At 41.0% G+C, this 15,989-nt stretch overlaps 1 protein-coding gene across 2 annotated transcripts in view; it reads left to right on the top strand.

Annotated features, from left to right (window-relative positions):
- Nucleotides 1-15,989, top strand: part of Setx (senataxin) — a 100,624-nt gene that overhangs the window by 80,689 nt on the left and 3,946 nt on the right. For both annotated transcript variants that reach the window (XM_045146645.1, XM_004654036.2), the window contains 2 exons: nucleotides 3,654-3,752; nucleotides 6,478-6,565. In XM_045146645.1, coding sequence (XP_045002580.1) covers nucleotides 3,654-3,752; nucleotides 6,478-6,565 — 187 coding nt within the window. The remainder of the gene's footprint in view (nucleotides 1-3,653; nucleotides 3,753-6,477; nucleotides 6,566-15,989) is intronic.

Raw genomic sequence — 15,989 nt, 5'->3', positions numbered from 1 at the left:
CAAAAAAGAAAACCCAGGAATTAGACTTCACTGGTAAATTCCACCAAATCTTAAAACAAGAGTTAAAAGCAAAGCTGGGCATAGTGGGATGTACATACCTGTAGTCTCAGTACTCAGAAGCCTAAGACAGATGCCCTCAAATTTGAGGCCAGCTTAGACTTTCATAGCAAGGTCCTGTTCCTCCCACACCCTAAAGACTTAATTCCTTTTAGATGCTTACAAAGAATACAAGAACAGTTTATAACAGCTAAGTCATAGCATTAAATCAGGGAAAAGTATCCAAAAATAACTGCCAACTGATGTCCCTATGATATAGATGCAAAAGATTGGCATACCAAAGGGACTGCATCAGGTGAGGGTTATTTCAGAATGTAGGGTTGGCCCCGCATATGAAATCAATCAATGTGACATTCTGTAATTGATAGAATAAGAAAAGGGAGCAGGACATGGTGGCTCACCCCTGTAATTTCAGCACTTGGGAGGCTGAGAGGTAGGAAAATCATCAAGAGTTTAAGGCTTGCCTGGGCTACAGAATGACATCTTGTTTCAAAAAGCAAAGCAAAGCTGGGCATGGTGGCACACTTAATTCCAGCACTCGAGAGGCAGAGGTAGGAGGATCACCATGAGTTTGAGGTCACCCTGAGACCACCTAGTGAATTCCAGGTCAGCCTGGACTAGCGTGAAACCCTACCTAAAAAAAAGGGGGGGGGGGCTGGAGAGATGGCTTAGTGGCTAAGCGCTTGCCTGTGAAGCCTAAGGACCCTGGTTCAAGGCTCGATTTCCCCAGGACCCACATTAGCCACGTGCACAAGGGGCCAACATGCATCTGGAGTTTGTCTGCTGTGGCCAGAGGCCCTGGCACGCCCATTCTCTTTCTGTCTCTCTGCCTCTTTTTCTCTCTCTTTGTCGCTCTCAAATAATAAAAACAAAAAATTAACAAAAGGGGGGACCTATATGCCATGCCAACAGATAGCAGAAAAAAACATTTAACAGAATCCACATGCTCTTGTGATTAGAAATACTCAACTAGATATACAAAGAAAATATTTCAACCTTATAAAAGACATCTATGGGCCTGGGAGATGGCTCAATCAGTAGAATACTTGCCACACAAGCATGAGGATCCGAGTTCAATCCCTAGTGCCCACATAAAAAGTATGGCATGGTGACACATTTCTGTTATCCCAGTGCGGAAATGGTAGATACAGGTGGATCCCTGGGAGTCCTTGGACAAAGAATCTACCAAATTGAGTGCCAGATTCAGCAAAGAGACCCTGTCTGAAAATAAAATGTGGTGGAGAATGTTTTAAGAAAACACCTTATGTTGACCTCTGGCTTGTGTACACACATAAGCGCATGCAGGGCATTTATGAAAAACTGATAAGAGAAGGAAGTTTCTTCTGACTACTATTGTTTTACATTATAGGGATGGTCTAGCCAGGGCAATTAAATGAGAGAAAGAAAATACATTCATGTCAGAAAGGAAGAAGTAAATCTCTTCATCAGCATGATCTTTTTGAAGAAGCCCTATTGAAGCTATACAAAAAAAAAACCTTAGAACTAACAGTTGCAGTATATACAATCAATATGTAAAAATCTGTTGTATTTCTGTATAACTGCCATGAATAATAGCCTGACAAAGAAATTAAAACATTCTATTTATAATATAAAAAAATACTTGGGTATACATATAAGCAAACTCATGTAAGACTTATTCACAGAAAACTGCAAAGCATTGCTACAAGAAATTTTAAAACACCTTTACAAATGTGAAGACATATTCATGTATAAGAAAACAATATGGTTAAGATTTCACCTCTTCCCAAATGATAAACAGTGTAATCTCTGTGGAGGTTCTTTTTTATTTTGTTTTGTTTTTTGTTTTTTCGAGGTAGGGTTTTGCTCTAGTCCAGGCTGACCTTGGAATTCACTATGTAGTCTCAGGGTGGCCTCGAACTCAATGCAATCCTCCTACCTCTGCCTCCCAAGTGCTGGGATTAAAGGTGTGCACCACCATACACGGCTTCTGTGGAGGTTTTTCCTTTTTTTATAGAAATGGTGTGACCTCAGATTAAGCAGTAGTTCCTTAGCTATGACACCAAAGGAAAAATAGAGAAATTAGACTTCATAAAAATTTAAAACTGTTACTTGTCAAAGGACATTGTCAGAAGAATGGTGAACATGAGTGGCAGAGCACTTTACTTTCGCATGCCCCCTGGGTTTTATCTCCCAGCACAGAGGAATAAAAGAAGAGAAAGAACCTCCATGCAATTAAAAAACCTTAGAAATCATATATATATAATAGAATTATCATATCTATAAAATAATAGATAATTCTTACAACTTAGTAATTCTAAGAAGGGAAAGAGATGTGAAACATTTCTCAAAAGAAGGTATACAGGCCGGCCATGGTGATGCATGCCTTTAATCCCAGCATTCAGAAGGCAGAGGTAGGAGGATTGCTGTGAGTTTGAGGCCACCCTGAGACTACATAGTGAATTATAGGTCAGCCTGGGCCAGAGTGAGACCCTACCTTGAACAACCCCCCCCCACAAAAAAAGAAGAAGGTATAGAGATGGTCAATAAGTACATACATGTTCAGTATCATTTGACATTAAGGAAATGCAAATCAAACCACAAAATATCACTACACACCCACCAGGATGGCGATAATGGAAAAATAATAGAGGATGTGGAGAAACTGAGACTGTTAATACATTGCTGATACGAATGTAAAATAGTTAATCACTATAAAAATCAGTTTGGTGGGTCCTCACAAAATCAAATGTAAAATTACTGTATGACTCAGCAGTTTTACTCCTAAACACATACCCAGAAGAGCTGAAAAAATGTTCACACAAAAACTTAGAGGAGGGCTGGAGAGATGGCGTAGCGGTTAAGCGCTTGCCTGTGAAGCCTAAGGACCCCGGTTCGAGGCTCGGTTCCCCAGGTCCCACGTTAGCCAGATGCACAAGGGGGCGCACGCGTCTGGAGTTCGTTTGCAGAGGCTGGAAGCCCTGGCGCGCCCATTCTCTCTCTCTTCCTCTATCTGTCTTTCTCTCTGTGTCTGTCGCTCTCAAATAAATACATAAAAAATAAAAAAAAAATTATTAAAAAAAAAACTTAGAGGACTCTGATGTTCATAGCAACAGCATTCATACTAGTTATACTGGAAACAACTCTTACAGTCAAATTGTGATATGACTACAGTGAAATATTAATTGAAAAAAGAAAGTATTGCTGTATGCTACAATATGAGTGAATCTTTATTAGGTTAATAGAAGCCAGGTATGAAAGCTCCTGCTTCTAATTCCAGCACTTAGGAGACTGAGCAGGAGGATTGCCATAAATTTGAGGTCAGCCTAGGTAACATAGTGAATTCCTGGCCAGCCAGTGCTTCAGTGTGAGAGACCTTGTTTTGGTAAAAACAAGGTACTGGTCAGAGAATCTCATTTTTCATTCCATTGATGTAACATTTCTACTGTAAGAAACTACAGAGCAAGTAAGTAGATTAGTGGTTGCCAGGGAGTGAGGGGATGGGTAAAATTGGGTGTGTTAAAATGCCATGAAAAAGTTTTTTAAATACTACTGTTTATATATATTTAATAACTATTTTCCTTTGTCTGGTAAACACATTTACCTTTTGTAACTAGACCAGCAGAAGTAGATACCGTGGATGCCTTCCAGGGCCGCCAGAAGGACTGTATCATTGTTACCTGTGTGAGAGCAAGTGCCATACAAGGCTCCATTGGGTGAGTGGCTGACACTATTTCTTTTAACTTGCTGAGATCCATTATAAAGAGTGCAATCATTTGCTTTTATTTATTTTCTTGTTAAAATGTCTCAAAGATGTGTAGTAGTTCTTTTGTGAGGTTTGCTTTTCTTAGTGCCTTGTTAGAAAATAAATAATTGGATTAAGTATATTTTGCAAGGGTATGTAACTCATATGATAGGTGTTATACAGTGGTTTTGTGTGTTTTCTCGCTTTATCTCAACTACTGCGGTTTACTTAAAATGCTAAAGACCCCATTAGGTCTGTAAGCACAAGATTCTTTTTTAATTTTAATTTTATTTTGTTTTTGTATGTTTAGGTAGGGTCTTACTCTAGCCCAGGGGGACCTGGAATTCACTGTAGTCTCAGGGTGGCCTGGAACTCACAGTGATCCCCTTTCTACCTGTAAGGTTCAGTAGTGACCAAGACCACAGAAAGCACTCTGAGGCAAAGATGGAAGTTCTATTGGGGAAAAACACAAGCTGCCAGGACTGACTCTCAAGAATGGGAACAGTCAGTTTGGGGTTATAGATAGTGGGCTTTATAAGGCTCTTCAGTTGGGGGAAGGAATTTTCTTGTTGAGGCAGTAAATCTCTGTTCTTTACATTAACCATATGGTGAGCCCAGAAGTGTCCTGGTGAGAGATAAGGGGCAGTAAATCTCTGTTCCTGGGGCATTGTTAATGGCTGGGCAATTTCTTGAGGAATGTGGGTGACCCAATATCTTATATCTCTCTGTCGCCATCCTGTTTTCTTTGGTGACTCCCTTTTTGCTTTTGCCTCCCGAGTGGTAGGATTAAAGGCATGTGTCACCATGCCCAGCTTCAAGTACAAGATTCTTTACATGATTCTTAATGTGCTTATTTATTCTTTTGCATAAAACACACGGGATTTATAGGGTTTTAATTTAATTCATAAAGTAGTAGTTTAAGTGATCTTGGTCTATCCCTAGGACTACACTATCTCTCTTTGGAGCCCAGCATTTTGTGTATAGTTCATTCTTCTCCAACTGATTTGAAATTTCACCATTATAATGCACTCATTCTCTTTCAGTATTTACACTTTTGTGTATCTTTGTTATTTAACCTAATGGGGGAGGTGCATCTGAGAATGTACATTGAGCTTGTGATCTCCTTAGTACTGTCTATAATAGCATTTTCTTTTTTAATTTTTATTTATTTATTTGAGAGCGACAGACACAGAGAGAAGGACAGAGAGAGGGAGAGAGAGAGAATGGGCGCGCCAGGGCTTCCAGCCTCTGCAAACGAACTCCAGACGCGTGCGCCCCCTTGTGCATCTGGCTAACGTGGGACCTGGGGAACCGAGCCTCGAACCGGGGTCCTTAGGCTTCACAGGCAAGCGCTTAACTGCTAAGCCATCTCTCCAGCCCAGCATTTTCTTTGTATTAGATACAAGTAAAAAGGGTAAGGAATCAAACTAGTATATCTCTAGGATTTTGAAATACTTTCATTTATTATTTCCTTGCAAAGAGTAGAGAATTACTGGCAAGTCAGGGCCTCCAGCCTGTATAACCAAACTCCAGACTCATGCACTACTATGTGCCTGTGGTTTTATGTGGGTACTGGGGAGTTAAACCCAACCTGTCAAGCCTTGTAAGCAAGTGCCTTTAACTGCTGAGCCATGTCTCCAACCCTATTTCTAGGATATTTAAAAAAAAAAGATTAGGGGCCTGGAGAGATGGCTTAGCGGTTAAGCGCTTGCCTGTGAAGCCTAAGGACCCAGGTTTGAGGCCCCAGGACCCATGTTAGCCAGGCGCATGCATCTGGAGTTCGTTTGCAGTGGCTAGAGGCTCTGCCACACCCATTCTTTCTCTATCTCTCTGCCTCTTTCTCTTGCTTTCAAATAAATAAAGAAAGAAAATAAACAAAAAAAAGATTAGGAACTGGAGGGGCTTAGTGGTTAAGGCACTTGCCTGTAAAGCCAAAGGACCAACCTTCAATTCCCCAGGATCCACATAAGCCATATGCACAAGGTGGCTCATGTGTCTGGATTTTGTTTATAGTGGCTAGAGGCCCTGGCATGCCCATTCTCTCTGTCTGCCTCTCTCTCTCTCTCTCACACACACACATGTTAAAAAAAGGCGGGGAGGTCTAGAGAGATGGCTTAGCTGTTAAGTGCTTGCCAGTGAAGCCTAAGGACCCAGGACCCACGTTAGCCAGATGCACAGGGGTCACATGCATCTGGAGTTCCGTTTGCAGTGGTTGGAAGCCATGTTGTGCCCATTTTATCTCTCTCTGTGCCCTTGTTTCTCTCTCTGTTGCTCTCAAATAAATAAAAATAAACAACAAAAAAAATTAGTCATGCTGGGCATGGTGGCACACATGCCTTTAATCCCAACACTCAGGAGGGAGAAGTAGGAGGATTGCAGTGAGTTTGAGGCCACCCTGAGACTACATAGTGAAGTCTAGGTCAGCCTGGGCTACAGTGAAACCCTGCCTCAAAAAAAAAAAAAAAAGTCACATTGTTAAAATAGGAAATTGACAGATAGCTCACTTTGAAGCAAAGCACCTATTGTTTGGTTTGTTCAGTGTTTTTGATGGGAATTGCTAGTACCCAGGTACACTGGGTTGCAGTACTGTGACTTATAAAGAAGTGAAAAGGACACTAGAGAAGCTGCCTACAATATTGCGTATGTTCTGCTAAATGTAAGTCATTCTGCAGAAGTAACTTTTGTTGTTGTTTAAGATTCCTGGCAAGTTTGCAAAGATTGAATGTCACCATTACTCGAGCCAAGTACAGCCTCTTCATCCTTGGACATTTGAGGACCTTGATGGTAGGTACATTTTGTGGGGACTATGGGGAACTAGAAAGTTGCTCATTGTCACTATTGCTGGATTGAATTTTTGTTTTTATTTTCCATCAACATGGAAATGACCACAGAGTTACAAAGTAAAGGTGGTTAAGTCCTCTAGCAACTTTTTCTTGTGAACTTTTGTGTACATTGAAATTGAAGGGTTTCTTAGCTCAAAGTCTAATAGTCTAGACTAAGTTCTAAAAACATGCTCTATGCCAGTGTCACAGTTAAGAAGAGGGCTTATAAAGCCATACAAGTTAAGTGATAAAAAGAGGCTTGGCACCTAGTGCACTGTCTGTTGGAACAGTTTCACTCTTGGAAGTTTACAGAAGCATGCACTCAGTTTTGATCTTAGACACCTGGGCAGTTCTGCTCTCTGCAAGTCTGCTCCACAGCTACTTTGCCCCACTCAGTGAGAAAGGAGGGCCAAGGCTGCACATCTCAAATGGATACCTACTTTTTCGTCTCATTATAGGTCATAACCTATGATCTTTTGATGTTTTTAAGCCATTGGTCTTCTAAGAAGATATTTTTCTAGGATATTCAAATACACCTCATTTCTCATTTAACTTTTTCATAGATCTCTAATCTTTAGCTTGTGTTGTTTGTGTACTACTTGAATGAAGTGTAAAAGTTACATATCTTGGGTTGGAGGGATGGCTTAGCGGTTAAGTCGTTCACCCGAAAGCCAGAGGACCCAGGTTTGATTCCCCAGGACCCACATTAGCCAGATGCACAAGAGTGTGCACTCATCTGGAGTTAGTCTGTAGTGGCTGGAGGCCCTGACATGCCCATTCTCTCTCTCCCTCTTTCTCTGTCAAATAAATAAATGAAAATAAAATATTAAAAATACTTAAAAAAACAAAATGTCAAGCTTTATTCTCTCTCTCTCTCTGCCTCTCTCTCTGTCAAGTAAATAACTAAATTAAAAAAATTTAAGAAGTTACATGTTTCTCTTGTAAGTTGATAAATGTTAACATTTTAAAATAAAGGGATAGATAGGAGATGTAGCTCAGTGACATACCTCTTGCTTGGCATGAGCAAGCCCTGGGTTCCATCGCCAGCACCACAAAAAGAAAAGTAATAAAAGGATTTAAAATAAAAATCATCATACTACTCTTAAGGGTACCACTGGAGTAGAAAAATAATCGTATCATTCCATTCCTCTGGTTTAGTATATAATTCAGTGAGGTGATCTTATTTTTATAATTTGTCTGTTAATCTCACATTATTTGGTGCTTTGCTGTAAAAAATGTATATATAAATTCAAAGTTTCAAAAATTTGTTTTTTATAATTATAGGGGAAATTGAAGGGTGCATGATATGTAAGTCTGTTTTTTCAAATAATTTTTTTATGACCATCTCAAAACATCTTGAAATTCTTTTCTGTGTGCACAGGGATCTGAGTGTTAAAATGGTTTCTTGTCAAATAACCTATTAAAATTCTTATTTGTACAATTAATATGAATATGTACCTTATAGATGGTGATAATGTTGAAACTTGAAAATGTTGGAAGTTCATGTTTTGGTGGTGATGTAAGGAACATTGTGGGCAGTTTTTAGTATCCCCTGTATTTGGCTCCTAGGAGGGTTTTTTTTTTTTTTTTTTTTTTTGAAATGGGGTTAAAGGCATGTACAACCACACCTGGATTTTTCTTTTTTTGAGGTAAGGTCTTGCTCTAGCCCAGGCTGACCTGGAATTCACTGTGTAGTCATAGGGTGGCCTCAAACTCACAGTAGTAGATCCTCCTACTTCTGCCTCCTGTTGCTGGGATTAAAGGCATGTGCCACCATGCCCCAGTTTATATACACTTTTTCCCTCAATTTTTATTAACATTTTCTATGATTATAAAAAGTATCCCATGGAGCCGGGCGTGGTGGTGCACGCCTTTAATCCCAGCACTCGGGAGGCAGAGGTGGGAGGATCGCCATGAGTTCAAGGCCACCCTGAGACTACAGAGTTAATTCCAGGTCAGCCTGGACCAGAGACCCTACCTTGGGGCGGGGGGGGGGGGGGGGGGAGTATCCCATGGTAATACCCTCCCCCTCCCACTTTCCCCTTGGAAATTCCATTCTTCATTATATCCCCTCCCCATCTCAATCAGTCTTTCTTTTATTTTGATGTCATGGTCTTTTCCTCCTCTTATGATGGTCTTGTGTAGGTAGTGTCAGGCACTGTGAGGTCATGGATATTCAGGCCATTTTATGTCTGGAGGGAGCATGTTGTACGGAGTCCTGCCCTTCCTTTGGCTCTTACGTTCTTTCCGCCACCTCTTCTGCATTAAACCCTGAGCCTTGGAAGGTGTGATCGAGATGTACTCCAGTCACTTCTTTCCAGCACTATGGTACCTTCTGAGTCATCCCAAAGTCACTGCCATCTGAAAAGAGAAGATTCTCTACCCAAAGTGAGAGTAGCATTAATATAAGGGTATGAATATTAAGAGAAGTGCTGCTTACTAGACAGTTTGATAAGCATAGTATATACATTTTTCAAGACATCAGCAGATGTTACACCCCTAGGGCTCTTGACTACCCCTGTTTTAAGTTTTCAGTATCAGGGATGTGTTTTCCCCATGGAGCGGGCCTCTAGTCCAATTGGAGGGCTACATACACTTTTTTAAAAAAATATTTTTATTTATTTGAGAGTGACAGAGAAAGAGGCAGAGAGAGAGAGAATGGGCACACCAGTGCCTCCAGCCACTGCAAACGGACTCCAGATGTGTGTGCCCCCTTGTGCATCTGGATAATGTGGGTCCTGGGGAATTGAGCCTCGAACTGGGGTCCTTAGGCTTCACAGGCAAGTGGTTAAGGCACTTGCCTGCAAAGCCAAAGGACCCAGGTTTAACTCCCCAGGACCCACGTAAGCCAGATGCACAAGGGGGCGCACACATCTGGAGTTCATTTGCAGCAGCTGGAGGCCTTAGTGCACCCATCTCTTTCTCTCTCCCCCAGATGAATAAATAATAAAATATTCTGCTGGGTGTGATGGTGCACACCTTTAATTCCAGCACTTGGGAGGCAGAGGTAGGAGGATCGCCTAGAGTTCAAGGCCACCCTGAGACTAATAGTGAATTCCAGGTCAACCTGAGCTAGAGTAAGACCCTACCTCCAAAAACCAATATTCATATATAATTAAAAACAAAATTTTTAAGTCTGGGTGTGGTGACATTTGCCTTTAACTCCAGCTTTCTGGAGGCAGAGGTAAGAGGATTGCTGTGAGTTCAAGGCCACCGTGAGTAAATTCTAGGTCAGTCTGGGCTGGGGAGATGATTCAGTGATTAAAGGCACTGTCCTGTAAAGCCTCATGACCCTGTATGTAAAGCCAGATGCCCAAAGTGGTACATGCATCTGGGGCTTGTTTGCAGTGGTCAGAGGCCCTGGCACACCCATATTATCTCCCTCTCAAATAAATAATAAATAAACAAAATACTTTTTTTTAAAAGTAGAAATACAAGAAAATGATGAGGTTAAAATAGTCCTAAAATTGTTTTGAAAAATTTTTAAACTTTTTTATTAACAATTTCCATAATTAGAGATTATAAGCCATGATAATTCCTTCTCCTCCCTTACTTTCCCCTTCACGAATCCACTCTCATCACATTGCCCTCTCCTTGAATTTTTGTTTGTTTGTTGTTTTTTGTTTGTTTTGTTTTGTTTTGGTTTTTCAAGGTAGGGTCTCACTCTGGCACAGGCTGACCTGGAATTCACTATGTAGTCTCAGGGTGGCCTCAAACTCATGGCTATCCTCCTACCTCAGCTTCCCGAATGCTGGGATTAAAGGAGTGCGCCACCATGACCAGCCCTTACTTTAAAAAAAAAAATATTTTATTATTTATTTATTTGATGGGGGGGCGGGTTGCGGGGGGGAGAATGGACACTCCAGGGCCTCCAGCCACTGCAGATGAACTCCAAATGCATGCAACCCCTTGTCATTTGGCTAATGTGGGTCCTTGGGAATCAAACCTGAGTCTTTTGGCTTTGCAGGCAAAAGCCTTAATCGCTAAGCCATCCCTTCAGACTACTTTTTTTTTTTTTTAAATTTGAGAACGTATAGCCTCTTGCCACTACAAATGAACTCCAGACGCATATACCTACCACCTTATGCTTCTGATTTTACATGATTACTGGGGAATCAGACCCATGCCAGTAGGCTTTGCATGCAAGCCCCTTAAACTGCTGAGCCATCTCCTTCTCTGTGAGTGTTTCACTTTCATCTAGCACTAAGGCTTTTCCCAGTTTACATTCTCCTGTCTGCTTCATCCACAGTGCAAGGGCTGGCAAATGGACATTCCCTGGAGTACACTGCCACTGTCCCTAGTCTTGTCTTAGAGCAGTGACAATGTCTTAGAACCCCTTATCTCTATTCTACAAGTCCCTTTGCGTTTTTGGAGTCAGGATCTAAGTAGTCCATACTGGAAGTCACTATAGTAGTCCAGGCTGCCCTCAGACTTAGCTTTTCCCAACTGTTGGGAATGTAGGTATAAATAAATACATCCAGCTTTCCATTCTACATGTCTTTTAAAAAATATTTTAAATATTTTATTTATTTATTTATTTGAGAGAAGGGGGTCAAGTAGAGAGAGAGAGAGAGAATGGGCGCACGAGGCCCCCCAGCCACTGCAAACGAGCTCCAGCACATGCACCACCTTGTGCATCTGGCTTTACGTGGGTACTGGGGAATTGAACCTTGTTCCTTTTGCTTTGCCAGCGAGTACCTTAACTGCTAAGCCATCTCACCAGCCCATGTCTTTTTTTTCTTTGTGCCACATTTTTAAAATGAGAACTTAGCCGGACATGGTGGCACATGCCTTTAATCCCAGCACTCTGGAGGCAGAGGTAGGAAGCTCAAGGCCACCTTGAGATTACATAGTTATAGTTAATTCCAGGTCAGCTGGATCAGAGTGAGACCCTACCTTGAAGAAACCTAAAAAAAAAATAATAATAATAATAATTGAGAACTTGAGGGCTAGATGAATGACTTAATGGTTAAAGGTGCTTGCTTGTAAAACCTGCCAGGTGGAGTTCATTTCTCCAGTACCCACATAAAGCCAATATACACAATGTGGCAATATGAGTCTGGAATTTATTTACAGTGAAGCCCTGGTACAGTCATCCTCTCTCTCTCTCATAAATAAACTTTTAAAAATGCTATAGGACTAGCTGGGTGTGGTAGCACACGCCTTTAATCCCAGCACTTGGGAGGCAGAGGTAAGAGGATCACCGTGAGTTCAAGGCCATCCTGAGATTACATAGTGAATTCCAGGTAAACCTGGGCTTGAGTGAAACCCTACCTCAAAAAAAAGTGTGTGTGTGTGTGTGTGTGTGTGTGTGTGTGTATTAGGGCTAGAGAGATGGATTAGTGGTTAAGGTGCTTACCTGCAAAGTCAAAGGACCCAGCTTCAATTCCCCAGGACCCACATAAGCTAGATGCACAAGGTGGAGCATGTGTCTAGAGTTTGTTTCTAGCCCAAAGTTGAGAATTTTAATACATTCACACATTACACATTTTAATGCTAATATTTTTAATCTTATCAAAAAGATGTCCATGGGGCTGGAGAGATGGCTTAGCAGATAAGGTGCCTGCAATACCAAATGACCCAGGTTTAATTCCCCAGGACCCACGTCAGCCAGATGCACAAGGTGGAGCATGCATTTGAAGTCTGCAATGGATGGAGGCCCTGGCACACCCATTCTGTCCCTTTTTTCTCTCTCTGCCTCTTTCTCTCACATAAATAAAAAATAAAATGTATTGGGGAAAATATGTCTGGAGGCTAGAGGGATGGCTTAGTGGTTAAGATGCTTGCCTTTGAAACCTAAAGACCCAGGTTTGATTCCCCAGTACCCACATAAGCCAGATGCACAAGGTGGCACATGCATCTGAAGTTCATTTGCAGTGGCTGAAGACCCCAGTATGCCCATTCTCTCCATCTGTCTTCTTTCTCTCCAATAAATAAGTAAATAAAATATTTTTTAAAGGATGTCTCTATACGTTCTTATACCAGATCTTTTAATGGTTTACTAAAAATAAGGCACTGTATTGGTCTAATTATAAATTCACCCAGGATAAACTACCACCTGCTTTAAGAGAAGGCCCAAATGTGGTAAGGTGGCATTTTTGAGACAATTGAGGCTGTAGAGATGGCTTAGAAGTTAAGGCGTTTGCCTGCAAAGCCAAAGGATCCCAGTTCGATACTCCAGGCCCATGTAATCCAGACGCTGAAGGGGCCGTATGCATCTGGAATTTGTTTGCGACCTTTCTAATTTCTTCTTAATATAGGCACTGAAAGCTATAAATTTACCTCTTAGAACTGCCTTCATTGTGTCCCAGAGCTTTTGGTATGTTGTGTTCTCATTATCATTTGACTCTCTAAATTTTTTTATTTCCTTCTTGCTTTCTTCATTGATCCATTCATCATTTAGTAGTGTGTTGTTTAATTTCCATGATTTTGTGTATGCTCTATATCCTTTCTTGCTGTTGATTTGTAGCTTGATCCCATTGTGGTCAGATAGAATGCAAGGAACTATTTCAGTTTTCCTGTGTTGGTTAAGATTTGCTTTGTGTCCTAATATATGGTCTATTTTAGAGAATGTTCCATGTGCTGCTGTAAAGGATGTATATTCTGCAGCATTTGGATGAAATGTCCTGTAGATATCTGTTAGGTCCATTTCTTCTATGACCTCATTTAGTCCAGAAGCTTCTCTGTTTATTTTTTCCCGGGATGGCCTGTCAATTGATGAGAGTGGGGTGTTTGGTGTTTTGTGACCTTAGTTCTAATAGCGTTTGTTTGATGAATTTGGGGCTCCCATGTTAAGGTGCATATATGTTTAGGATTGTAATGTCCTCCTGTTGGAGTGTGCCTTTTAATCAATATAAAGTGACCTTCCTTATCTTTCTTAATTAATGTTGGACTGAAGTCTACCTTGTGTCAGATATTAGGATAGCAACCTCTGCTTGTTTTCTAGGTCCATTAGCTTGAAACACCATTTTCCAACCTTTTACCCTAAGGGAGTGTCCATCCTTTGTAGAAAGTTGAGTTTCTTGGAGGCAACAAATTGAAGGATCCTGCTTTTTAACCCAGTCTGCAAACCTATGTCTTTTGGTTGGGGCATTGAGGCCATTGATATTAAGAGATATTATTGAAAGGTGTTTATTTGTTTTTGCCATTTTATTTTAGTTCTTCTGTTTTATCTTTGCTCTCTGTGTTCACTAGTATTTGAGTATTGTTTGTTTTCTCCCAGTTCCTTATATGTGTGCTTTTCTTTTTCTTCAGCATGGAGGATTCTTTCAAGTATTTTCTGTAGAGCTGGTTTGTGTTCAAATACTCCTTTAGATTGCTTTTGTCATGGAATGTCCCTATTTCTCCATCTATTTGAATGGATAATTTTGCAGGATAAAGTAACCTTGGTTTTGATAGTTGTTATCTTTCAGAACTTGGAATACATCACTCCAAGCCCTTCTGGCTTTTAAAGTTTGTGTTGAGTAATCTGCTGTAATCCTGATAGGCTTGCCTTTGTAGGTAACTTGATTTTTTTCTCTGACTGCTTTCAATATTTTTTCTTTGGTTTGTGTGTTTGGTAGTTTGATTATAATATGGTGAGGAGAGTTTCTTTCCAGGTTTTGTCTGGCTGGGGTTCTAAAGGATTCCTGTGTCTGCATTGGCACCTCTTTCCCAATTTGGGGGAAGTTTTCTTCTGTGATTTTGTTGAAGATGCCTACTATTCCTTTGGAGTGAAATTCTTCTCCTTCTACTATTCCCTGAATTCTTATGTTTGATCTTTTCATAGTGTCCTGAATGTCTTGAAATTCCCACTCATACTTTTCTATAAGTTTGTCTTTCTCTTTATTAGACTGTATTAGATCTGCCACCTGGTCTTCTAGCTTAGATATTCTGTCTTCTCCTTCATCCATTCTACTGGTGAGATTTTCTAGAGTTTTTTATTTCATTAACTGTGTTCTTCATTGCTAGTAATTCTGACTGGTTTTTCTTTATTATTTCTATTCCCTTACTCATGTCTAGTGTTGACCTCTTTATTTCATTAAATTGATGTCCTGTATTTTCTTTGATTCCTTTGATTTCCTCTTTCATTCCTTTGATTTCTTCTTTGACTTCTTTGAACATACTTATAATCATTCTTTTGAAATCTTTCTCAGGCATTTCCTCTAACTCCTTACTGAAGGTCATTTCTGATGCATTAATACTTTTTGGTGGATTTATATTGTCTTGATTTTTGGTGTTTCTTGTGTTATCCTGGGGATTATTTAATGATTGGATTTTCTAGGTAGCTGGGTATTATGAGATGTATTAATCAATCTGATGTTATATATCTTCAGGTTAGGAGCTTAAGGCACTAGGTGTGGCTCTCAAAACAGAATATCTACAAAAGTGACCCTAGGTGTTGGGTTTGCCTGCTATGAGAGTATTCAAGTAGGCTAAATGGAACCAAATACAGATAGTTTCTAAAATTTAAATAAACAATGTACACTTTCAATGAAAAATAGCTCAGAGTATTTATACAAGAGTAGGTATTATGACAACTAGATCCTCTAACTGTCCCTTAGGGTGACAACAAGGAGGTTAAGTTTTCTGATCTGTTGAGAGTCCCAAGTCAGCTTGTGACCACGTGAGACCCTTCCGTGGTGTAATGCCAGTTACCTCTGCTCCTGCTTGGGTCCTGCTGTCAGTTCAAGTAGGCGTGGCTGGGTCCTTGGACCGCTGCTCTGTTTGCTGGTGCTGGGCACTGTCAGTGGGGGAGTGGAGCCTGCCAATGCTGCTCTAGATCTCTCGCTGTTCCACATGTTCTTCTCCCTTGTGATCTGCTCCTCTGTTGTTCACTGCCATTCTCCCTTCACTTTTCTTGAGTTTGCGGAGAACTCCGGTGTAAGTGGAAAGTCCCCTCACCTGGCTTTTCCTGTGGCTCAAGCCGAGCCTAGCGGCTTTCTGGCGCTCTGCTGCTGTGGTCCACAGACCTGCCGTAGCTGCTTCTGCCGGCCTGCGTGGGCTCTGGATCTCTCTTACTTATCTTCTGCCATTTCAATTTCCTGTACACCTCACTTTTTAGTAAAAGTGTGTCTTTTGCTGAGCTTTTTTTTTTTCCCTCCCCCCCCCCCCCCCCCCCGGCTGCTTTGGTGTGGTACCTATGCCGCCATCTTAACCGGAAGTCTAAAAATGTTATTCTTATTTAAAATGAAAAAACAGGCTCAGAGGGGTTAAGTGACTTGACAGGGTCACACAGTTCATAAGCACCAGGCAGCCCTGCAGCCCTACTGCCTCTCTAATCACCTTTAGGAATAGTATAGGAAGTCCATATGATAGGAGTGCCCATTTTCCTTTTCCTTTCAGTCTTTGTCTCTTCTCCTCTTCGTCTGTCTTTATAGAGAGCGCCAAGTCCTGGTGGTTGTAAA

The sequence above is a fragment of the Jaculus jaculus genome, chromosome 1 (assembly GCF_020740685.1).
Source record: "Jaculus jaculus isolate mJacJac1 chromosome 1, mJacJac1.mat.Y.cur, whole genome shotgun sequence".
NCBI classification, from domain to species: Eukaryota; Metazoa; Chordata; class Mammalia; order Rodentia; family Dipodidae; genus Jaculus; species Jaculus jaculus.
This window is presented reverse-complemented; position numbering and strand designations above follow the sequence as displayed.